Source organism: Sorex fumeus, unplaced genomic scaffold (genome assembly GCF_029834395.1).
Source record: "Sorex fumeus unplaced genomic scaffold, SorFum_2.1 ptg000030l, whole genome shotgun sequence".
In the NCBI taxonomy this organism is placed as follows: domain Eukaryota; kingdom Metazoa; phylum Chordata; class Mammalia; order Eulipotyphla; family Soricidae; genus Sorex; species Sorex fumeus.
In genome coordinates this window covers 12,886,364-12,911,929 of record NW_026606087.1, presented here as the reverse complement: position 1 = coordinate 12,911,929, position 25,566 = coordinate 12,886,364, and the positions used below count along the sequence as shown (strand labels likewise).

The following is a 25,566-nucleotide window of genomic DNA, read 5'->3' as shown; positions in this document are numbered from 1 at the left end:
ATACATGTAAATATATGCATATGTTTGGGGACTACACCTAGCTATCCTTAAGGCTAACTCCTGACTCTGTGCTCAGGACTCTCGCTATCCTTAGGGCTAACTCCTGACTCTGTGCTCAGGAATCTCCCAACAGTGGTCAGGGGACTGTATTGTGATGCTGGGGATCAAATCTGGTCAAATGCCTTAAATCCTGGAGCAATAGCACAGCGATAGGGCATTTGCCTTGTGTGTGGCCAGCCCAGCAGAGTTGGGTTCGGTTCCTTCACCCCTCTCGGAGAGCCCGGTAACCTCCCGAGAGTATCTCACCCACACGGCAAAACCCTGGCAAGCTACCCGTGAGGTATCCAATATGCCAAACACAGTAACAACAAGTCTCACAATGGAGACACTACCGGGCCCGCTCGAGCAAATCCATGAACAACGGGAGGACAGTGCTACAGTGCTTCTAGCCCATTCAGTATTTTTAAACTCTCTAATTAAAGCATAATAAAAATAACTCGAAGGTCAAAATGGAATGACATGGAAGACAAGGAACATTAATATTCTCCTACTAGATCTCATATTCTGCTATTTATCTGAGTATTGTTATAATTAAATCATAGATATACAGTCTGTATAATCATTTTAAGTAGTATAAGAAAGTTATGTACAAATTAAGCAACTCATGTGCCACTGAAGTTCTCTCAATATTTTTCCTTTTTCATTAGCTTAGAAGCACAATGATTCTAATAAAAAGTAGCTCTGTAGCACTTCCCTCCTCTTGTTCATCGACTTGCTCGAGCAGGCACCAGTAACATCTCCATTGTGAGACTTGTTGTTACTGTTTTTGGCATATCGAATACGCCATGGGGAACTTGCCAGGCTCTGCCGTGCAGGCAGGATACTCTCAGTAGCTTGCTGGGCTCTCCGAGAGGGAATGAAAAGTAAGCCTTGAAAAAACATACATAAACAAATTTTGTTATCTCAGTTCTCTAAACTATTTGAAGTGAAAGGTATATCCTAGGCATAAAGGATAAACAGATAAACTCATTTGGTTCTATATAACCTGCTATAGTTTTACAGGTTTCACATCATTTTACAAAACAAATTGTTCCGTATATCTTGAATCAGAAGTTATTTTTATCATTATTTTACAGATTACCAAAAGAAAGTTGTAGAACTATATGGCGAACTATGACAGCACACCAAAATGGCACCATCTCCATTGAAGTTTCAGATTTCCTCCTGCATTGTTTTGTCAGGTCTCCCAGCTGGCAGTTTTGGCTGTCCCTGCCCCTCAGTGTTCTCCTCCTCGTGGCCATGGGGGCCAATGCCACCCTCCTGATCACCATCTGGCTGGAGGCCTCTCTGCATCAGCCCATGTACTACCTCCTCAGCCTCCTCTCCTTACTGGACATAGTGCTGTGTCTTACTGTCATCCCCAAGGTCCTGGCTATCTTCTGGTTTGATCTCAAGTCTATAAGCTTTGCTGCTTGTTTCCTACAGATGTTTATCATGAATTGTTTTCTTGCCATGGAATCCTGTACATTCATGGTCATGGCCTATGACCGTTATGTAGCTATCTGCCATCCCCTAAGGTACCCATCGATCATCACTGACCAATTTGTAGCTAAGTCCATGATTTTTATATTGGCCAGGAGCGCCCTTTTGACAATACCTATTCCTGTTCTATCTGCACGACTCTCGTACTGTGAGAGAAATGTTATTGAGAACTGTATCTGTGCCAATATGTCAGTTTCCAGGCTTTCCTGTGATAATGTAATCATTAATCGTCTTTACCAGTTTGCTGGAGGCTGGACTCTGCTAGGATCTGACCTCATCCTCATCTTCCTCTCCTACACCCTCATATTGCGAGCTGTGCTAAGACTCAAGGCAGAAGGTGCTGTGGCCAAGGCACTAAGTACGTGTGGCTCACACTTCATCCTTATTCTCTTCTTCAGCACTATTCTTCTGGTCTTTGTTCTCACTCATGCTGTGAAGAAGAAAGTGTCTCATGATGTGCCAGTCTTGCTCAATGTCCTCCACCATGTCATCCCTGCAGCTCTCAATCCCATTGTTTATGGAGTGCGCACACAAGAGATCAAGCAAGGAATCCAGAGATTATTAAAGAAAGGGTGGTAATAAGGATGATTGCCTCTCTATATTTCTAATATGTGACAAGTTTAAATCAGTTTATAGGAAATGGGTTGGTATCCAAATGGGTTGATATCCATTTCAGAGACATAAGATTAAGAGTAAAAGCAAATTTACTCTGAAACAATTCTTGATCCTACCCTTTTTCTTCAAACTCCATATCATCAGTGTACCCACCTTCCTCACTCAAGGATCCCAGCACCCTTCCCTATCACTCCCACCAACTCAGTTCTGTGGATCAGTTCTCCCATTGGACCTTTGTTGCTACCTTGCTATGCATATTTAGGTCCACATGTAGGTCAGATCATTCTGTATCTATCCTTTTCCTTCTGACTGACTGAACTCTATATGATATTCTCTAGTTTCATCCATGTTACAGAAAATTGATTGATTTAGTTATTTTTTTGAGCTACATAGTATTCCATTGCGTGTATATATACTGCAGCTTGATCCATTTATCTGTAGTTGAGTATTTGGGTTGTTTCTATATCTGGACTGTTATCTTAAGTTTGACGATGAACATAGGTGTGCATATATCCTTTCAAACTAATTTTATGTGTTTGGAAAAAGAATGCCTTTAAGTGATATTACTGGAACATATGGGAGTTCTGTTTCTTTTTTTTAATAGATCTTCATATTACTTTCCATAGAGACTGAACCAAGTGATATGCCACCAACACTGGATGATGGTTTTTTTTTTCACCACAATCCCCCAAAAGAGGCTTTTTAAAAAGATAAATGTCTTTTTTTATAAATGCCATTTTCATTGGCATGAGATGATATCTTAGTGTTATTTTGATTTGCATTTTCCTAATTATGAGTGGTGTTCTGCATATTTTATATGCCTATTGGCCAATCTGTACATACATCTGTTTGTCTTCTTTGGGTGTCTTTTCATCCCCTCTCCCTATTTTTGGCTGGAATCATTGGATATCTTGTTATTGAGTGTTATGAGTGCTTTATAGATGTATGAAATTTACTGTTTGATGTTATATAAAATATTGTCTTAAAATAAAATCATGATGACACCAAAGCTTTACCTTCAATATTTAAAAAACCTCAGTTGTGATCTATGCATATCTCTGCTTTGGGATGCTAAGATGTCACATTACCAGAACATGTCCCAGTAATTATGCTTAAATATCCTCTGCTTTGGTATTTAAGATGGTATATTATGGACACACATTCCAAGAAATTACACTTAAATATACTAAAAAATATATTTAAGTGTAATAAAATATATAATAAAATATCCAATAAATTACATTTAAATATACAAGAAATTATACTTAAATAGCCCTATTATTAATTTAAGAAAAACTTCTAAGCAACTGCTCTGATACTGAAACTGTGTAGTGTTTAAGGTTACAAGACACAAATTTGTTATTACTGAGAAAATCTTGTGCAGTTACATGGTGTATAAAACAACTAGACCTTATAGCACTAAATTAATGTTCTGGTTTGTTATACAAATGGAAGAATCTGAGAAATAGTAGAGGGGTTATGGTACTTGCCCTATTACCAACACTGGTTAAGTCTTTGATACCATATGTGGTCCACTAAAATCTTTCAGGATTGATCCCTTCTGGGAGTAAAGAGAAATCCCTGAGCTCTACTGCCTAAAGTACAGTGAACTATTATTTTCATTTATAGCTATATTTCTGACTATGCAAGACCTAAAATGCAGAACTTCTAATGTGTAATCTCAGACTTTTTATTTTTATGTGACTTGTATTTGTTACTCATTTTTTATCTTTTTTTTTGAAAAATTTTTAATTTCTTCATTCATTATTTTGTTCATTTGCATTTTGTTTTATTGAGCAGTAGAGTTCACTGAACTTTAGGCTCCTCTAATATGTGAAGGAAAAGGACTCAGTGTTTATTTTTGTTTATTTTGAATTTTATTTTATTTGTATAAGGTTGTTCATAATAAGTTGTTACATTCAGTGCCCCAGCACCAATTTCACCACCATTACAACTTACCCACCCCATTATTTTGAATTTTCCCAACCACCACCCAAGCCTGCCCCAATAGCAGACCCTAAATAATTTATTTTGTATTGCTTGTCATGAATAATTCTGTTAAAATGATCAAAAAAGTTTCCTTAGAAGAAAATGTGAAGATTGTTATCTTACTCTGGAGCTATTGATCCCTTGTGTAAGAGATTACTAACACGCTGTTTCAGGCTGAGCCTTGTGTGCTAATACTTTTTTAATTGAGATTGGTTGTCTTCTACTGTACATCCTGTCTAATGCTAACATGCTTCTCCTGGTACATCAATGGTATAGAGTATGAGATGTCACTCCAGGAATTCTAAAATTTTAAATAAGGTGATACAGATGGAGTTAAATTTTAACTGGATTGTGACTTTGAGGTCTGAGGAATCGCTACAGTTTGCTGATCTCTTCCAGGATTTATTTGTGAGTCGCTGGAGTATAGCAGGTTAAAGAGCTTATATGGCTCCAAAGGCAGTTCATAGGTATGACTGCCAGGCTCCAGGAAGAACAAGGAAGTCTCCCATTCCCAACACTGTGAGAGCCTAGAGATTTTGGTCATAAAACCTGCATGCCTGAGTTTTTTGACAAATTCATCATGGATGAGATTTGTTCGAGTCTGTGAGCATGGGGGCAATTGGGCTCTGGAGGTTTTTGGCTACCAGGGCTCTGATAGGGCGGGTGATGGGACCAACCTGACCCCCTGTAGGTTGTACTGGATATGAGGTTTAGCCTGGCATGAGGTCTGGAGGCATCTCTGCAGCTTGATCTTCTGAGATTTGTGAGTCTCTGGATCGGATTTATTTGTGAGTCATGACCAGTTAAGGAACTTACATAGAACCCGAGGAGTGACGAAGAACTCATTGTTTTTAACATATATCTATTTCTAGAGTCTATGAAAATATGTACTTCCCTAAATTATTTGCAATTCTGAGTCACTCTTATGTACTTATTTCTTTGAGTGTACACATGCATACTGCTCACATTCTCTCATGATAAATAAAACTAATGTGAAATATGAACATCATATCAGGATATCTTTTGGATGTTATAATTTATGATTTTGTTCAAAGGTCAAAATCTACATTCACATCATTTACAGATTCTTGGCTGAATTAATCTTCCAAAGAAAACTTATAGTTATTCCTAGGAAGGGTTCCATGTATGTTATCTTGGCCAAAAAGCCAAAATGATAGATGAGGTATTTTCTTCTAAAAAATCTAAGTCTTCTAATCTTTAGAAGTAATATATTTCTGAAATTACTGAAGATAATATACAGGTAAAGCTACATTAGACAAATATTCTGGATTCCTGTCTTCTTATGCCAAAATTAAAATACCTCAAAGTCTAGTTCTATGTTTCCTAAAGTCTATGCTCTTCAGTTTGAGGCAAAATATTTTATAAATAATTGCTCAATTAATTGCTCAATTTAAAGTATGGTCTCCTGTGTTTGTCAATTTACTTAATCCTCTCTCTAGTAATCAAATAAATTACTCTTGAAATTCTCCCAATAGTCTGATTGCACCACTAGTATTTGAATAAATATTAGTATATTTTAAATAGAAATGTAGTTTCATCATTCCAATAAGCAACAGCCATAGGTAATATTATATTTAGACTTCTTTGACACAATGCACTCTCCATTATATAGCCAGTATAGTCAACTAAAATCCCCCTCTTACAGAAATTAACATCTCAGCAAATGGTCTTTACATGTTTTAACTAAAGTTGTAATAGTATAGTTACAACAGTATTCACTTCTATTGTTTCAATATACAGAACTAATACCTTTCTATCACCATTAAGTGTCCAAAATTATTGTCTGCCTAAGAGATAGTACAAAGGGTAGGCCGCTTGCCTTGCAGGGTTGGATTCTCTGCATCCCATATGATCCCCGATCCCCAACTCTGAACCCTATTAGGACTAATTCCTGAGTCAGAGCCAAGAGTAACCGCTGAGCAATGCAGGGGTGGCCACCAAATATAAAATAAAATCTTCTGCTACTAATCTAGTATCACTTCTAGTCAGCCTTTTCCTCCTCTTAGCCTTTGGTAATTTCCATTCTGTATTCAAGGGTTTGTAAACATTAAGTATCCTCCACTCACTGTTTTTCTCCATTATTTTTCTCATATAAGTAAAATCACCTGGTATTTGTCTTCTCTCTGATTGATTTTGCTTAACAGGATTCCCTCTAGTTCTTCAAGCTGTAAAAAAATAAAAGATTTTATCTTGTCCTACAGTTCCAAAACTCCTTTTTTTATTGAACCATCATGAATTACAAAGTTACAAAGTTACTCAGCAACCACTGTTGGTCAAGATGTAGGGACAAAAAGGACCCTCATACATTGCTAGTGATAATATTGACTAATCCAGCCTTCTTGGTAAACAATATGGACATTCCTCAAAAAAAATAGGAGTTGAGCCTCTATTCTGTAACATTTTTATTCATTCACCTGTTATTGCCCACAAGTTGTTTCTATATCTATGCTATTGTAAATAGTGATGCAATAAACATAGGTGAGTATATATCTTTTGAATGATTTTTTTATGTTCTTGCAATAATTTCTGAAAAGTGGATCATTGGGTCATATGGAAGTTCTATTTTCAATTTTTTAAGATGTCTTTATATTATTTTCCATAAAGCTGAATCATATTTCATTTTCACCATTGAATGAGAGTTCCTTTTTCGCAAACTCCCTGCCAATACAGTTTACAGTCTTTTGATATAGGATATTCTTATTATTGTGAAGTGATATTTCATTATTCTTATTTGTATTTCCTGTTAAGTTATGATGAATATATTTTCTTATAATATTAGTAATACATGTTTTCTTTGAAGAAGTGACTATTGAAGTTCTCATCTCACTGAGCTTTGTGGTATTTATACACATATATGTACATATATATGTATATATACACACACACACAAACACACAAACACACCACACACACACACATACATATGCCCTTTATCAGATTTATGGTTTGGAAATACTTTTTCTCGTGCAATAGAGTTTTTTATTAATTTCATTTATTCATAAGACAAATTTTATTCCATGTTTAGTTAAACACAATGTTTTAGTTTGATGTAGTCTCATTTGTTTATGTCTTTTTCTTCATTGCCAATGGAGTTGAATTATTGAAGACAACACTGAGGTTCATATGCTAGAGATAGCTTTCTATTTTCCTCCTATTATTTATTTTAGATTCTGGTCTAATTTCAAAACATTTAATCCAGTTTAAATTAACCTTCATATATGATGTAAGATGGAGTCAACATTTATTTATTTTCAGGTGATCATCTTATTTTCCCAGAACCATTTATTGAAGATGTTCTCTTTCCTCTACTTAATGCAATTGGCTCTTTAATAATTAAATGTCTAGGTGTCTATGGGTGTGCTTCTGGGTTTTCAATTCTATTTGATTGGTTTGAAAGTCTACTTTACCAGCTTTGTAACCTTTCACTTTTTGTTATCACTGTACAGACGCTATTTCTTTTGATGTTTCAGTTGTTTATTCTTGATTTTGCTTTCCTTGACACTGGAGATGAGTCTTTGAATATATTTTTGATGTTGATAATCTTAGCCTGCTGACATTGACCAAGAAAATAAAAACAACTTGGATAACAATAAATTAAAAAGCTCTAAAGTCATGCAACTTGCTACAGCATGGATGAATTTGAAGAGTATCATGTTGAGTGAAATGAGTCAGAGGGAGAGATCTCATCGTGGAAAAGATCTTATTCATATGCAGAATATAAAGGAACAGAGTAGGGGAATAACTAATGCTCAAAGGTAATAGAAATGATGGTATGAGAACTGTCTTTAGTAGGAAGCTCGCAACTGTAGAAAGGAGAGAGGTCCGATGGGTCAGGGTAGAGACCACTGTTACAGTGATAGACAGAGATAGGCACTCTGGGCCAGAACTAGGTGCTGAAAAAAGGTAGAGTAATATGCATGATGCCCTATCAGTTACAATATTGTGAACCATACTGCCTAAAAGTGGAAAGCAAAAACGGAAAGTAGTGCCTGCCATAGAGGAGACTAGGGGCAGAAGGGAAACTGGGGACATTGGTGGTGGGAAATGGACACTGGTTGGAACATTTGTTGGAACATTTCATGACTGAAACTCAATCATGAATGACTTGAAACTTTGTAATTTTGGATCACTCATTTTAAAAAATAAAAATAAGAGATGCAAATTTTTTTTAAAAAATGTAAACTCTGAATAAAGAAACAGTGATTAAACCATAAAGAAACCTTACCCACTAGGACAAACTATTTGCTCACCACTCATCTAGACAAAGGGTTGATATCCAAGATACGTAAAGCACTTGAAGAAGTTAACAAAAACAACAAAATACAATGGGGAGAACAGCTAAATAAACACTTTCTCAAGAGAACAAGTAGATGGCCAATACTTAGATGAAAAGTGCTCTTTGTCACTTATAATCATGGAACTGCAGATCAAAACAACAATGTTATGTCATCTCACACTTATATCATTTCACACATGAGACTTATATGCATACAAAAGAATAAATATAACCAGCACGGGTGGGATATGAGTAAAGGAAACTTCATCTACTGCTTGTAAAAATATTGACCGGTCCAGCCCCGATGGAAAACAGCATGTAGACATCTTTAAGAATTTAGAAATGAGCTCCCATATAATCCAAAAATCCAACTTCTTGGTATCTACCCCAGGGGCCCCAAAACACTATTTTTAAAAGACATTTGTGCTCCTATGTTCATTGCAAATGTATTTATAATATTCAATATCTGAAAATAACTCATGTCCAAGAGCAGATGAATGGATTAAGAAATTGCAGTACATATACACAATGAAATATTTTTCAGCTATCTGAATGGAAGAAATGATGCTATCTGCTGCACTAGGATGGAACTAGAGAACATTCTGCCAAGTGAAGTCAGTCAGAAGGAGAGGGACAAATGAAAAATGATTTGTCTCATATGTGGGATATAAAGAAATTTAGTAAAATAATAAATTGTCAAAGGCAATAGAAACTAAGAATTTGTAAAATGAGTTTACAAGGTGGGTGGGAGGGTTCATGTGAGGTGTCTACATGTTTTTGGTGAAGGGAAACTGACACTCTTGTGATGGAGGTGGTGATAGAACATTATGTATAATGCTCTGATTAACAGTACTATAAATCACTGTGCTTAGCGATAATTAAAAAACAGTCTCTTTGTAGTACACAAATGAGGCCTGGTTACCAGTGCAAATATCAAGAAATAATGGTCAAAGCCTAAATCCCCCACAATATTCAGAGCATGGTTATCAAAAGAATTTCAAAAGATAAAACATTTATTCTATACAACAACCCCAGTCATTGTAATTCCTGAATCCTATAGGAATATACTTCCACCATAGTATAAGAGTACTCACATGACAGAGGTAAAGGTGGAATAAGAAAGATAATTAAACTGTGTCACTAAGACAAATAACTTTGACTTAAGCACATTACACATAGAACTCACATAAAGATAACTTTCATAAACTTTCCTTAATTAATTAGATGGAAAAAAAGAATTCTAAGAAATTCATACTCCAGAGAAGCAATAAATGAATAAATCTATTTAAAGGATCTGGAGAGGATAGAGGTGACATTTGATGTCATTAGTCATTCACGTGTAAGAATCAAATTTCTAGCTCTGACTTCTCTTCCTCCACAAGAAATTCATTCATGGCACAAAACCAGCTTAAATTATATGATATAGAACTGTCACTGTCACTGTCCTCCCATTGTTCATCGACTTGCTCAAGCGGGCCCAGTAACATCCCATTGTGACAATTGTTACTGTGTTTGGCATATCGAATACGTCACGGGTAGCTTGCCAGGCTTTGCCGTGTGGGCGAGATACTCTCGGTAGCTTGTCGGGCTCTCCGAGAGGGGCGGAGGAATCGAACTCGGGTGGGTCATATTGGCCGCTTTCAAGGCAGATGCCCTACCCACTGTGCTATCGCTCCAGCCCATGATATAGAACAGAATATAAAATACCTACTTTATAACTAAGCATTGAGTAAATAGGTATAGAAATATTTAAAATATATTGTTCCATATTTGTAAAATCATCACATTAATTATGCTCCTGTGTTTATTTGACAAGTTCTACTCACATATATTAGTCTAGGAAAATTTTAAATAAAACCATAATGCAAAAATATGAGAAAGTTTTTAATTTAGTATTTTTCTTAGATTCATTAGTCAATGCAATAGAAAACTGAATCCAAGATGTAAATATCTTCATAATAAAAAGGAGCATAAGGGAATTCAATTACAATTATATTCAGTTAGTAATTATTTAAATTTTCCATACATCATCAAAAATTATTCCCCATTAACAATTTTTGTATTCAAGATTGAACTTTACCAGTTTTGCACCTTACAGCCTTCTCATCAGTTTCTTAATTCCCTGCTTAATTTCCTTGGTTCTCACACCATAAACAATGGGGTTCAGAGCTGGGGGAATGAGGTGGTGCAGGATGTTGAGCAGGATGGGGACATCTGGGGGAATTTTCTTCCTGGCCAGGTTAGTGATAACCAGAACCAGCAGGACTGTGCTGAAGAAGAGAATGAGGATGAAATGGGACCCACAAGTGCCTAGAGCTTTGGCCATAGCTCCCTCAGCTTTAATCTTTAGTACAGCTTTCAAGATAAAGGAGTAGGAGATAATAATAAGCATGAGATCTGAGCCCAGTAGGGCCCAGCCTACCACAAACTGATAGAGTTGATTGAAGGTGATGTTATCACAAGAGAGTTTAGATACAGATAGGTTAGTGCAGATGCAGTTTTTGATAATGTTCTTTGCACAGTATCTGAGTCGGGAAGAAAGTATTGGGATGGGCATAGTGAGAAGGCCATTCCGAGCTACAACAAAAATGGCGGCTCTAGCTACAAATTGGTCAGTAACAATGGATGGGTATCTCAGTGGATGGCAGATAGCCACGTAGCGATCATAGGCCATTACCATGAATGTGCAGGACTCCATAGTCAGGAAACTGTTCGTGACAAACATTTGGAGGAAGCAAGCAGAGAAACTGATAGATTTGTTGTCAAACCAAAAAATGTCCAACACCTTAGGAATAACAGTAAGACAGAGCACAATGTCCAGCAGAGAAAGAAGGCTGAGAAGGTAATACATGGGTTCATGCAGAGAGGTATCCAGCCAGATTGTTATCAGGAGTGTGGCATTGGCCCCCATGGCCAAGAGGAAGAGCAGGCTGAGAGGCAGGGAGAGCCAGTGCTGCCAACTCTGATAGTTAGGGAAACAGATAAGGAGGAACTCCGAGATAGGGATATAGGAGTTGTTGCTCTGTGATGCCATGCGTAGTATCCTGATCACAGATTAAACTTCAGAAAACCTTAGAAAGTAAGACAAGAATAAATCCATGCAGACAATGTAAACACATATGAGGAAGTTATTCATCTCAGATCACATGAACATATCTTGCAAAGGATGAAATGGACATATATTCTTTCATATAAAATATATTTGGGGGCCATAGTTAGGTTTTAACATAAAGTGGCAAGAAGAATGCTGAGATTCAAAAGGTACAATATGTATTATAAAGTAATTCTAATATTAAATATAAGCCTGGATTAGAATATTATTTATAAACTGTCTTAAGAGAAACTCAAACTTACCTATGGTCAGGTTCCAATAATTGTAAAGATAAAGCATATCTGTAAATCCAGCTGTTTTTTTCTAGTAGGTTATTATGTTCGATGAACCAAAAATGAAGAATTCATTTTGATATTATAGAGAACATTGAAAAAAGCTATTCAATCTCAGCCAGAGTAAGAAGGAGCGTTAAGACAAGCAGTGAGGAAGCAAGACCAGGTGAAGTAATTAAAATAGCTAAAATTGCTGGACTTATCCTGTTCGTCCTGTGAAATCTTCTTTAGGGGGGGTTAAAATACAGTTGCAAATATAAAATCCTGCTCTCCTGTTGACATAGAAAATAATAAAATTACCTTCCTTCATTTAATTCAAGAACCCTCACCCTAATTATCTTGGTTTTTCCAAATGAACAATATATACCTAATTGTAGAAAAATGTTGCCCGCATATTCAAGCTGCTTATATTAGGTTTGGGAAATCTAAATATTCAGGATCAGACCTGCTATAAGACTATAGGAAGAATTTATTCCCCCTTCTTGTTTTTAATATCTACAACCATGCATGCCCCCTAGTTCCCTTCTTTATGATTTCATGGCTCAAAACTGAAACTACGATAGAGATTAATGAGCCTGCACTGTGTTAACTATTTATAGCTGCTACAAAATATGGCTCAGGTCTTCAGAGAGCCCAGGCTATTTTCTTTCTTTTTTTTTTTTTTTAGAAGAGTACAGTTTTTTACTGATAGGTGAACTCTGAATGCATGTTTGCACGTAAGAGAAACTAGATGAAGTAGGCAAGCATAAGAGCAGTCTGCACTGAATATACCTTGAATTGACAGAATTGACTTTAGAATCCTGTATATATTTTCATTTTCTAAAATAATTTTAGAGCTGGAGAAAAGGCTCAAAGTCTGGAGTGCACTCATTGAGTGCAGGTATCCCTCAACCTGCATGAGCCCCAGACCAGAAATTCCCTGAATACTCCCCAATAAATTCATAAGTAATTTTTAAGTCAAAATAAAAATTCAATCCCTAAAATGTGAAAGCAAACAAGCAGATGACCTAACTATAAAGTAAGTTGGTGGCATAACCACACCCAGTAACCAAATGAATGATTAGGAAATAATATTTCCACAATTCATCACAGGCTGGAGCGATAGCACAGCGGTAGGGCATTTGCCTTACAAACGGCCAACATGGCCGATCCGAGTTTGATTCCTCTGCCCCTCTCGGAGAGCCCGGCAAGCTACCCGAGAGTATCTCGCCCCGCACAGCAGAGCCTGGCAAGCTACCCGTGACGTATTCGATATGCCAAACACAGTAACAACAATTCTCATGATGGAGACATTACTGGGCCCACTCGAGTAAATCTATGAACAACGGGAGGACCGTGACCGTGACAATGAAACCTTAAATGTTGTTCAGTACCCTTATTACCAATGGAAATAGAGATATTGCTCTTAAGCGATTTTGTATGCTATGGTTAAAAGCAAATATTAGAGCTGTTAAGAAATAAAAAATTTTTAACGTAGATACGTTTCAAGGAACAAAGTTAAATTGAAAATAGTATGAATACATGCTTTATGTGGTATAACCATATTTGTTTAAATAATATGTTTCTTAAGTTAAGAAATACATGCTTTATTTATTGAAATTAATTTACTTGCTTTGTTTAAAATTCTGATGGCAATAAAACCTATGCCAGTGAGTCCCTTTTCATAGAGTTAACTTTCTGTACCTCATTTTTATCTCTTTCTTTTTTTTAATACTGGACAGTATTTATTGCTAAGGATAACTTATTTTTTTAGGCTTACAAATTTTTGTGCTTGGGTTTCAGTTATACAATGATCAAGTACCCATCCCTCCATCAGCGCCCATCCTCCACCACCACGGGTCCCAGCATCCCTCCCACCCCCATACCCCCGTCCCACCCTGCCTCTGTGGCAGGGCATTCCCTTTTGTTCTCTCTCTCTCCTTTTGGGTCCTGTGGTTTGCAAGAGAGGCATTGAGTGGCAATCATGTTTGGTCCATAGTCTACTTTCAGCATCCTTCTCCCACCCTAGAAGGATCCTCCCAACACCCTTTATTTGATGCTCTCTTCTCTATCTGAGCTTCCTTTTCCTCTAGCACGTGTGGCTGGCCTCCAAGTCATGGACAAAAATTCCTGGTACTAATATCAGCTACTCCTGGGTATTAGTCTCCCATTTTGTTGCTTTATGTTCCCCAGATGAATGCAATCTTTCTGTGTCTATCCCACTCTTTCTGACTCATTTCGCTTAACATGATACTTTCCATGTAGTACCATTTGTATATAAATTTCATGACTTCATTTTTTCTAACTGCTACATAGTACTCCATTGTGTAAATGTACCAAAGTTTCTTTAACCAGTGATCTGTTCTCAGGCACTCAGGTTTTTTCCAGATTCTGGCTATTGTAAAGAGTGCTGCAATGAACAAACAAGTGCAGATGTCACTTCGACTATACTTTTTTACCCCTCTGGAATATATTCCTAGGAGTGGTATTGCTGGGTCAAATGGGAGATCAAATTCTAATTTTTTGAGAATTTTCCATACTGTTTTCCAAAAGGGTTTGACCAGTCGGCATTCCCACCAGCAGGGAAGGAGGGTTCCTTTCTCGCCACATCCGTGCCAGCATCAGTTGCTTTTGTTCTTGTGGATGTGGGCCAGTCTCTGTGACGTGAAATGATATCTCTTTGTTGTTTTGGTCTTCATCTCCCTAATGATTAGTGATGTAGAGCATTTTCTCATGTGCCTTTTAGCCATTTGGATTTCTTCTTTGCGAAAGTTTCTGTTCATTTCCTCGCTCCATTTTTTGATGGAGTTGGGTGTTTTCTTCTTGTGGAGTTCAACCAGTACCTTGTATATCCATGATATCAACCCCTTGTCGGATGTGTATTTGGTGAATATCCTTTCCCATTCTGTAGGCTGTCTTGTATTTTGGTCATTGTTTATTTTGAGGTGCAGAAGCTTCTTAGTTTAAGATAGTATCATTTGTCTATCTCTGTTTTCACTTGCTTGACCAGCAGTGTGAGATCTTTGAAGAAACCATTCGCTTCAATATCATGGAGGGTTTTGGCAACTTTGTCTTCAATGAACTTTATGGATTCTGGTCTGATGTTGAGGTTATAAATCCATTTTGATCTTACTTTTGTGCATGGCATTGGGCAGAGATCTGAGCCCACTTTTTTGCATTTAGCCATCCAGTTTTGCCAGCACAATTTATTAAAGAGGATTTTCCTGCTCCATTTCACTTTTCTTGCCCCCTTATCGAAGATTAGATGATCATATGCTTGAGGTTATAAATCCATTTTGATCTTACTTTTGTGCATGGCATTGGGCAGAGATCTGAGCCCACTTTTTTGCATTTAGCCATCCAGTTTTGCCAGCACAATTTATTAAAGAGGATTTCCCTGCTCCATTTCACTTTTCTTGCCCCCTTATCGAAGATTAGATGATCATATGCTTGGGAGGAGATGTCAGTATATTCGACTCTGTTCCATTGGTCTGCAGCTCTGTCTTTGTTCCAATACCATGCTGTTTTAATTATTACTGCTTTGTAGTAGAGATTGAAGTTAGGGAGGTTGATTCCTCCCATTTTCTTCTTCCCAAGAATTGCTTTAGCTATTCGTGGGGGCTTATTGTTCCATATAAATTTCAGGAGTGTTTGCTCGATTTCTTTGAAGAATGTCATGGGTATCTTTATAGGTATCACACTGAATTTGTACAGTGCTTTGGGAAGTATTGCCATTTTAACAATGTTAATTCTCCCCATCCATGAACAGGGGATATTTTTCCATTTGCTCCTGTCCTTTTTAATTTCCTGAAGTAGCATTTTGTAGTTTTCTTTGTACAGGTTCTTTACTTCCTTAGTTAAGCTGATTCCCAGGTGCTTGATTTTCTGGGCCACAATTGTGAATGGGATTGTATTCTTCATGTCACTTTCTTCTCTTTCACTATTTGCATATAGGAAAGCCATGGATTTTTGGGAATTGATTTTATAGCCTGCAAATTTACTATACAATTCCATTGTTTCTAGGAGCTTCTTGGTAGAGGTTTTAGGGTTCTCTAAGTATAGTATCATATCATCTGCAATAGTGAGAGCTTGATTTCTTCCTTCCCTACCTGGATGCCCTTAATGAGCCCAGGCTATTTTCATGTCTCTGTGCTCCACTCTGTACTTTCTTCCCCAAAGCCCATTGGCGTTAAGGTCTCCTGGAAAAAAAGACAATGGAAAGGGAGAGTCTGAGGAAAAGAAGGGAGACAGAGCAGAAAAGAAGACAAAATTCAATAGTGGTAGTGGTAGTAGTGGTGAATAAGACCAAAATAAAAAACAAATTTTTCTAGGCTCATGACAGAGAGAAATACACACAAAAAATAAATTTACTCTTGAAAAAGTATGTTTAAATAAAGATTTCATAGTATTCCCATATTAAGATGAGACTGGAATATTTTTCAAAAATAACAAAAACAGGCCAGGGGTGATAATACATCGGATAGAGCTTTTGCCTTGCACATAGCCGACCTGGGTTCAATCCCTGGCATCTCATACAGTCCCTCAAGCACTGCCAGGAGTAATTCCTGAATGCAGAGCCAGGAGTAAGCCCTGAGCATTGCTTAGTGTAACACCCCCCCCAGAAAAAAGCAAATAAATAAATAAAATAACAAAAACAAAAAAAACTGGAACCAACCTGTGTTGTCAGTGATGTAACAAAAAGGAAAACCCCATTCACTAAGTATTGGTGAAAACAGTTTAAAGAATGACTGCTCCCTAATGTTTTAAAGGAGGAGTTCATGAGGATAAAAATGGTAGTGAAAGCATAGACTTTCAGATTGTCCAAATCTCCTCTTAAAAAGTTACTTACAAAATCAAAACACTGTATTATTTATTAAAAAATAAAATAAAAAGTAAGGTAGCAAAAATAAATAAATAAATAAATAAATAAATAAAGGAGGAATTCCCGGATTAACTTTAACCCCAGAGTATAGGGAGAAGAAAGAAAGAAAGACTGGAGGGAAATGGGAGGAGAGAGAGATAAGAAGCAATAGGGGTCAGGTGAAGGGATTCACGAACAAAGGTAGTTTTAAGGAATGATAGAGACAAATATCAGCATCACAGAAAGCAAGAAATCCAAACTTTAACAACCAAACTTAGAAAGGGGCCTGTTAAGAGAATAGCCTGGGCATGATGGGTGAAGAGTGGAGGTACTGTAGGGGAGATATGGCAGGGAATCTGGAGTGAAGTTGACACAGCGGTGGATCAGTGCTGTGATATTGTCTAAAACTTGACTATCGATAACTTTGTAAATCACAGTGTCTTGCTGAAAAAAAGTTTTAAAAAAAGAGGTAGAATTGCTCCCAGAGGATGCTGGTGCAACAGCAAGAGCAAAGGCAGCTGCAAGAAAAAACAAAAATTCACACACACACACACAAAAAAAAAAGATCTATCCCAGAATTGTTCCCTGGGTGGTATGTGCTAAATGTTGTTTCTTATAACCTGCCACTAAAGCTAATAAAGAAAAAATTTACCAAGAAAAAAAACCAAAATTGACTGCTGGAAGAGCAGGGAGAGGTTGCCAAGTATTCTCATTTTTCTTGTATTTTTAGAAACTTTATTTTGTCTTCTGGTTTATTTTTTAATAACACACCTCTATTGAGATACTACTTTCCCCAAAGCAAGGCATTTTTGAGGCAGCCACTTCAGTTCCCACACGCTTTCAAGAAATTTTCTAATACACAGAAATATTTTAGTAACATCCCAGATCTATGTTTACTTACAGTTATTCTGCAATTTGGGTATTAATTCTTTAGCTGATTTTTTATCATCATTCGGATGTATGCTTCTAGAATCTTAGAGATATTTTATCATTAATAATTTTCATTATTAATTTTAATAATTATTCTAGGTAATTTTCACACGATTCTGTTGAGATTTTAGGACGGAAATGGTAAATTTTAATTTTATGAGCATATTTTCATCATTGCTTGAGCTTCATTGTATCAAGTTGATATGTAAAAAATGCTTTGTAAATAATTTCCAAAATTTTATTGACAAAATCTCAAATTATGCCTGTAATTATTTTAGATAAGCAGTGAATTATATACGTTTCAAGTGAAAAAATTGAAGGCTCGCTTAATCTTCATGATATTAAGGACAAAATTATTTGTCTTAGTTTTCACTTACGCAAACCAATATAACTGCTAGTGTCTATAATGTAGGGTTAATTTGAAAATTAAATGAGGTAACACAACTAGATCATTTAACACTCAGTAAGCACTCATAAAATTTCATACAAAGTTTATCAAATTTAATTATACTTTTTGCATTTGTATATGTATTTGATTTTTATTTTTCTTCCTTTTGAAAATTTTCTTCTATTTTTTCTCCTCAATTTTCTGATTTTTCCATGGAGACATTGTTAGTTTTTTAAAGTCACTTAAACAGCTTTAACGGGGATTTTTTTTATTGTTTTGTAAATGTTTTTCATGAACACCAAACTATTTTATGTCCTGGCATTTTACTAGAAGAAATCCATAATCACTTTTTAATGCCTCTGTTTTATTTGACCTTTATAAGTATGTGTAAATTTCATACCTCTTATTTAGAAAATAAGCATCTAGATGACTGAAATCTAATCATGAACAGCTTTGTAAGGGTCTATCTCACAGTGATTCAATAAAAAAAAAATTTGGAAAAGAAAATAATCACCTGGTCGCTTTTTCTTTACATTTTCTACAAAGTGTTGTTTATTCTATTTACTTCCTCTGTTGGTTTACATTATATTCACCTTCTCCTACTTTCTGCATACTCTTTGGCCACTGAGTCTCAGCACAATCCTATTTCCAACTAGATGTTAATTTTGTTCTTGCAGTTCCTACACCCCAAAAGTAATTTAATTTTTATTTTATATAGAATTTTATTTAACTTCATAGGTGTTAGCAACAACATTATCGTACTTTTCCCAAATGCCAACCCTGACTAGAATTGTGAGAGATGGAGATTCAAATCCACAAATCTAAAGACTAATTCTTCAGTCTTTCTTATTTATTGTATCTTGACTAAAGATCTCAAACCAAGGAAAATACTAATAGACCCTAATGAGTCACAAGTACGAGGATGGTCTGGAACTGAATGGGGATTTAGTAACCCAAATCTGCATACTCTAGAAGTAACCACCATTCTAGAAATACGTTTTTAATTTATTTCCAAATATATTTATTTTTTACCAACCTTACATTTTCACAATGATGTTTTGACTTCACAGTGAAAATTTTGTTTATTTATACCATTTTATGGGTGAATCAGCTAATCTTATATATCCCCAAGTGAAATTCTCATGTAAATCTTCTTATCACAAGTAATGGCCCTCTCATTGATCATCGATTTGCTCGAGCGGGCCCAGTAATGTCTCCATTGGAGACTTTTGTTGTTACTGTGTTTGGCATATCGAATACGTCACGGGGAGCTTGCCAGGCTCTGCCGTACGGGCGAGATACTCTCGGTACCTTGCAAAGCTCTCCGAGAGGGGCGGAAGAATCGAACTCGGGTCGGCCATGTTGGCTGCGTGCAAGGCAAATGTCCTACCGCTGTGCTATCGCTCCTGCACAATGGTAAGGCATTTGCCTTGCACGCAGCCAACATGTCCGACCTGAGTTCGATTCCTCCGCCCCTCTCGGAGAGCCCGGCAAGTTACAGAGAGTATCTCGCCTGCACGGCAGGGCCTAGCAAGCTCCCCGTGACGTGTTCGATATGCCAAACACAGTAACAACAAAGTCTCCAATGGAGATGTTACTGGGCCCACTCGAGCAAATCACAAGTAGATTCCCAATTAATTTCTTTTACCACTGAATCCTGCTTGAGTTTTATGGTATGCAAAATCATTTTTACAGGCATGAACTTCTGATTCTGTCTATGAATCAAAAGAATCTAAACGTAGAAGTAAATTATAAAGGCAGTTACTGGTGTCATGACATATGTGCAAACTGTTTTCTATTCTTCAGAATTTTGTGGCATTTAAAGATAAAAATTTTAATTTGTGCTTTACTTGTATAAAGATTTTTTAAAATATTTGAGTTATGCGTTCCAATGTGGTGTACAAATTATGAAAAAATAGATAGTATATTTATTGGCTTATGTAGGAATGTTAAGGTAAAATAATAAAACTTTCCAGTGTCTGTTTTCATTTTGATATTCTTATTGATAGCACAGCAGTAGGGCATTTGCCTTGCGCGCAGCCGGCCTGGCAAGCCAGGTTCGATTCCTCTGCCCCTCTCAGAGAGCCCGGCAAGCTACCGAGAGTATCTCACCTGCACGGCAAAGCCTGGCAAGCTACCTGTGACTTATTCAATATGCCAAACACAATAACAACAAGTCTCATGATGGAGACATTACTGGACCCGCTCGAGCAAATCATGAACAACGGGAGGACCATGACCATAATTATATAACTAAATATACTCAAGATCTTATTTAGTATATAGGTCAGTAGTTCTTAGGGTTAAACATCCTTAACACCCATTCTCTTATCTGTTTTGTCCTTACCCCATAGATTACAGGGTTAAAGGCAGGTGGAACTACCACATACAGATTAGCTACAAGTATGTGAATGTAATGAGGGATATTGTGGCCAAAATGGTGTGTCATAAAGGAGAAGAAGGCTGGGAAATAAAAAGCTAATATGACACAGACATGGGAGCCACATGTGCTGAGTGCCTTGAACCGGGCATCCCAGGATGGGAGACGGAAGACTGCACGAAGGATTTGGACATAGGAAAACCCAATCACAGAGAGGTCAATGTAACCCATTGAGAAGACAATCAAGCCATAGATGGCATTGATTCTAATACTTGACAAGCCAACTTTGCCAAACCCATGTGTTCACAGTACGTGTGAGGAATGATGCGGACACCACAGAAGGGCAATCTCAAGATGAGAAATACGAATGGAGTCGCAAGCACCAAAGTCCTAACTATAAGTATGCCCAAAATGGCTACCACCTTATTAGTGAGGATCATGCTGTATCTCAGGGAGTTACAGATAGCAACATACCGATCTATGGCCATGACAGTCAGCACCACAGACTCCAGACCAGGTGCATGTATGAATGATGCACATCTGTGTGATACAAGCACCAAACACAATCTCCTTGAGACTGAACCAGAAAATCCCCAGCATCTTGGGGATGGTAGCTGTAGAAAAGCCAAGGTCTGTGAAGGCCAGCATGGCGAGGAAGTAGAACATGGGCTGGTGTAGGCTGCGTTCAGTCTTGATCACAAGTAGCATAATGATGTTCCCCAAGAGAGTGATTAGATACACTGCAAAAAAGGGGAAGCCGATCCAGATATGTGCTTCTTCCAGTCCTGGAATCCCCATCAGAAGGAACGAAGAAGGGTGGAACTGTGTACTGTTGTGATGAAGCATAGTGATGAGAACTGGTTACATTTCTTGTAGAGGGTTTCTTGCTTCCAATGAAAGATCTTAACCTTTTTTATACTATGTTGCCTATTTTCTGGAGAAACAGAAAATCCATTCTTTAATTCCATAATACAGCAGAGAAGATCTAAAGAAGGAATGTGAGTCACAGTTAAGGAAACATTTACCTCCAAGTAGTTGCTTACTGACAGAAAACAATGCAGAAATTTTCCAGATACAACAGTCCTGCATTTCTCATGCCTTTCCTCTTTTTCAATTTTTATATAACCAGCATTTGACATCAATTTACCAATAATTTGTTGTTAATTATGTCTTAATGAGATAAAAAATATATGTCTCCTTTTTTTTCTTTTTTTTTTGGGGGGTTACACCTGGCAATGCGCAGGGGTTACTCCTAACTCTGCACTCAGGAGTTACTCCTAGCGGTGCTCAGGGAACCTGGGTCGGCCACATGCGAGGCAAACGCCCTACCTGCTGTGCTATTGCTCTGGCCCTAACACACTATATATGTCTGGAGAATTGGACAACTGATTGTTTAGGTGTAAGCTAATGAATGAAATTCAGAAACTTGAACATATTGAAAGATCATAATATATTCCAGAAAAACAATACTTTCTCATAGGACTAAATTATTTTTGCTCACTATGAAACAGTTATTGTTCCTTAACTAAAATGTTTTCAAGATCTTTTGTGATTTATGATCCTCTTTTAAGACTGGAGAGATAGCACAGCAGGTAGGGCATTTACCTTGCACACGACCAACCCAGGTTCAATTCCTCCGTTCCTCTCAGAGAGCCCGAGAGTATCTCACCCACACAGCAAAGCCTGGCAAGTACCCCATGACGTATTTAATATGCCGAACACAGTAACAACAAGTCTCACAATGGAGACATTACTGGTGCCCGCTCAAGCAAATCGATGAACAATGGGAGGACAGTGCTTTTAATATCAAAAATATTTATTTTTAGTATTAATGTGTTAAGGTTAAAGTATCTGGGACTGGAGCAATAGCACAGCCGGTAGGGCGTTTGCCTTGCATGCGGCCAACCCAGGTTCCCAGCATCCCAAATGGTCCCCCAAACACCGCCAGGAGTGATTCCTGAGTGCAAAGCCAGGAGTAATCCCTGAGCATCGCCGGGTGTGACTCAAAAAGCAAGAAAAAAAAAAGTATTTTATAAGAGTTTAAATATATGTCTTAGGAGTACAGTATTACTATATCGTTTCAACTACCAAAGTGCCAATAATTCTCCATCACATCCCATAAAATTCTCAAATATGAGAATAATCATATTCTTTTTCATTCTTTACATTAATCATTAAAATATTATCCATGTGATTTATAGACAGAAAGGACAATCTCTATTTTTTGAAGCTACCCACTGCCCTTTATCAAGTGTTAGAGATTTAGAAAGTTTTCAAAATTTAGAAGTTTTCAAAAATACTATTTTTATATCAAACTTTTATATTTTATTTTATTCTTTATTTTATAGAATTTTCATTATTTTCTAACTATGACCCCAATTGCAGACATGTAGCAGAAACTGAGTATAGGTCCCAAATTTTATAAAGCTGAAATTCTGATAAAGCCAGCACTTTGCCTTCTCCCACTTTGATGAACGTTTTCATTGAAAAACAAACTCATATTCTCACAATTTGTATATATGCTATCTCTGAGTGAAACCATTCAATTTTTTTCTCCTTCTGAGTTATTTCTTTAAATCAATGAACGTTAGACAGAGCGGCATCTTGAACTCCCGAGAGACCTCAATGAGCTTAGTAATCGTGTGGATATGGCCGATGGTACTGAATCCTTTTCGGAATCCGGCTTGTTCACATGGTTGTCCTTCATCTAGTGTTCTGCTAATCCTAATCAGGATGACTCGAGTGAACAGTTTGTAGACGACAGACAATAGGCAGATTGGGCGATAGTTGCCAATGTCGTGGATGTCTCCCTTCTTGTATAGTAGTATAGTCCTGCTGGTTTTCCATTGGGATGGAACCTTGCATTCAGACAGGTATCGTGTGAAGAGCCGAGCCAATGTATTGATGAGTACTGATGGTAAGTTCTTCAGGTGTTCAGGTCTGATCTTGTCTGGGCCAGGTACTCTTTGTTTCTTTACCGACGAGATGACATGTTGGATTTTGGAAGGGAGAACATTGGGAACGACATATCCATCATGTGGTATGTGGTACGTGGGCAAGTGGACGTGGTTATTAAAGAGATCTGAGTAGAAGTCATGAATAATCTTCTCCATTGCCCTTCTGGAAGATGTGATAGATCCATCATGATGTCGGAGGGCAGTCAACTTGGTTTTGTAGTTGGTGAAGGTCAGGTGGGCTTTACGAATGCTTTTCCCAGCTTCTGCCACATCTACCAGTACTGCTGCTCTCCTGTTTTTGAGGTCATCCTTGATGGCTTCTCTGCACTGTTTTGCCAGTTCGGATGTTCGCTTGTGGTTGCCTGAGGCATGTGCCAAGCCACGTTGGCGAATAAGTTCAAGAGTGTTCGAAGAAAGGCGGTTTTTTGTGGTTATCTCTCTCTTGGCATTCCTCGCACAATCATGGAGGTGTTGAATCATTCGATGGTATTCCTCATCAATGTTGTCAATGATGGCATCTTCCCATGTTGCCGCAACAGAGCCAAAGAGCTCCCAGTTGGTGGTCATTCTGGGAGTCCTCTTCTTAAACCTTGCATTCTTTTCTCCTCGTTCTGTGAGGTAGAATTTTGCACAAAGAAGACAGTGGTCTGATCCCGTTTGGAATTTTGGGACAACAGCAACATCGGTTAGGCAAAACCACCAATTGAATATGATGTGGTCTATTTCATTGTGGAACTTTGATTCTGTTGAGACGGAAGCGGTCATGGAAGCCCTAGCCAATCAGGGTGTACAAACTCAATACATCAGGATCCTTCGTGAGCTCTATTGCGGATTCACTACCAAGATCTCACCATTCTACAAAGAAGTAATCATCCATATCAAGAGAGGGGTTCGGCAGGGTGATACCATTTCACCAAAATTCTTCAGTGCCACCATCAAGAACATCATGCGACGACTGGAATGGGAAAGAATGGGAGTGAAGATAGATGGTCAGCAACTACACCACCTCCGCTTTGCTGATGACATTGTTCTAATAACACCAAACATCAGCCAAGCAGCACAAATGCTGAACGACTTTAACCGTGAATGTGGAAAGGTCGGACTACAGCTGAATCTTACGAAGACAATGTTTATGAGAAACAGCCTTGTTCCTGACGCTCCATTCGCTCTCAACGGAACCACCATCTCCGAATGCAACAGTTATATATACCTAGGTCGAGAAATCAACATGATGAATGACCTGGCACCTGAGTTACGCAGGAGGAAGAGAGTGGCTTGGAATGCCTTCAAGAACGTTGAAGAAATAACTAAAAGGACAAAGAACCTCCAGCTACGAGCACATCTCTTTGATTCCACTGTTCTTCCTGCATTAACATATGCCTCAGAGACCTGGACCCTACGAAAACAGGATGAGAACGTTATTCGGGTCTCTCAAAGAGGAATCGAAAGAGCTATGCTTGGAATATCACGATTCACTCAAATGAGAGATAGAATCCGGAGTTCTGATCTCCGTCAACGCTCAAGAATCAGGGAGGCTGTCTCATTTGCCAAGACATCAAAAATCAAATGGGCTGGACACGTAATGAGGTTTACAGACAACCGCTGGACTAGAGCCATTACTTATTGGATTCCACGGGACATCAAAAGATCACGTGGACGCCCACCTACAAGATGGTCAGACTTCTTCGTCAAGACCCTGAATGATCGGTTTGAGGCTCTGCATGTTCCTAGAATGAACAGATACCATTGGCTACGCTAGCACGCAACCGGGATGAATGGAGACGTTACTGGCACCCACTCAAGTAAATCGATGAATAACGGGGATTAGGTGATTAAGTGATTAAGTGAGTTATTTCATTTCTTATAATGCCTTACAATTTTATCTATGTTTCAGGAATAAAAGACAATCTTCTCTTATAACTAGATAGTATTCCGTCATGTATATATACATATGTATAGAGAGAGAGCAGCTTCTTTGTTCACTCTGTCATAGAATAAATTAGTTGTTTCCATATCTCAGCTTGTAAGTGTGACATCTTTGTCTGCAATTAGGCTTCATCTTATTAGTGGATACACCCTTCATACACTACATGGATAGGAGCCTGACAATGTGTCTATCTTATTTGATGTTAGAGCAATACTACAGAGAGATGCTTGCCTCAATTTTGAAACAGGTTAGCTTGCAAAAGTAATGCAGCTAGTTTCTCTGACTTAGTGGTAATAATATGATTAAATTAGCCTCCA

At 37.6% G+C, this 25,566-nt stretch overlaps 2 protein-coding genes and 1 pseudogene across 2 annotated transcripts; 1 reads left to right on the top strand and 2 right to left on the bottom strand.

Moving 5' to 3' along the window:
* Nucleotides 1-1,173: 1,173 nt before the first annotated feature.
* On the top strand, nucleotides 1,174-2,121 carry LOC130025259 (olfactory receptor 56A3). The gene has a single exon (XM_056116210.1). It carries the CDS (start codon nucleotides 1,174-1,176, stop codon nucleotides 2,119-2,121), a length of 948 nt encoding a protein of 315 aa, XP_055972185.1.
* Nucleotides 2,122-10,535: 8,414 nt separating this feature from the next.
* Nucleotides 10,536-11,477, bottom strand: LOC130025258 (olfactory receptor 56A4). Its single transcript, XM_056116209.1, has one exon. It carries the CDS (start codon nucleotides 11,475-11,477, stop codon nucleotides 10,536-10,538), a length of 942 nt encoding a protein of 313 aa, XP_055972184.1.
* Nucleotides 11,478-20,272: 8,795 nt separating this feature from the next.
* Nucleotides 20,273-21,211, bottom strand: LOC130025331 (olfactory receptor 52E5-like; annotated as a pseudogene).
* Between the last annotated feature and the right edge of the window lie 4,355 nt (nucleotides 21,212-25,566).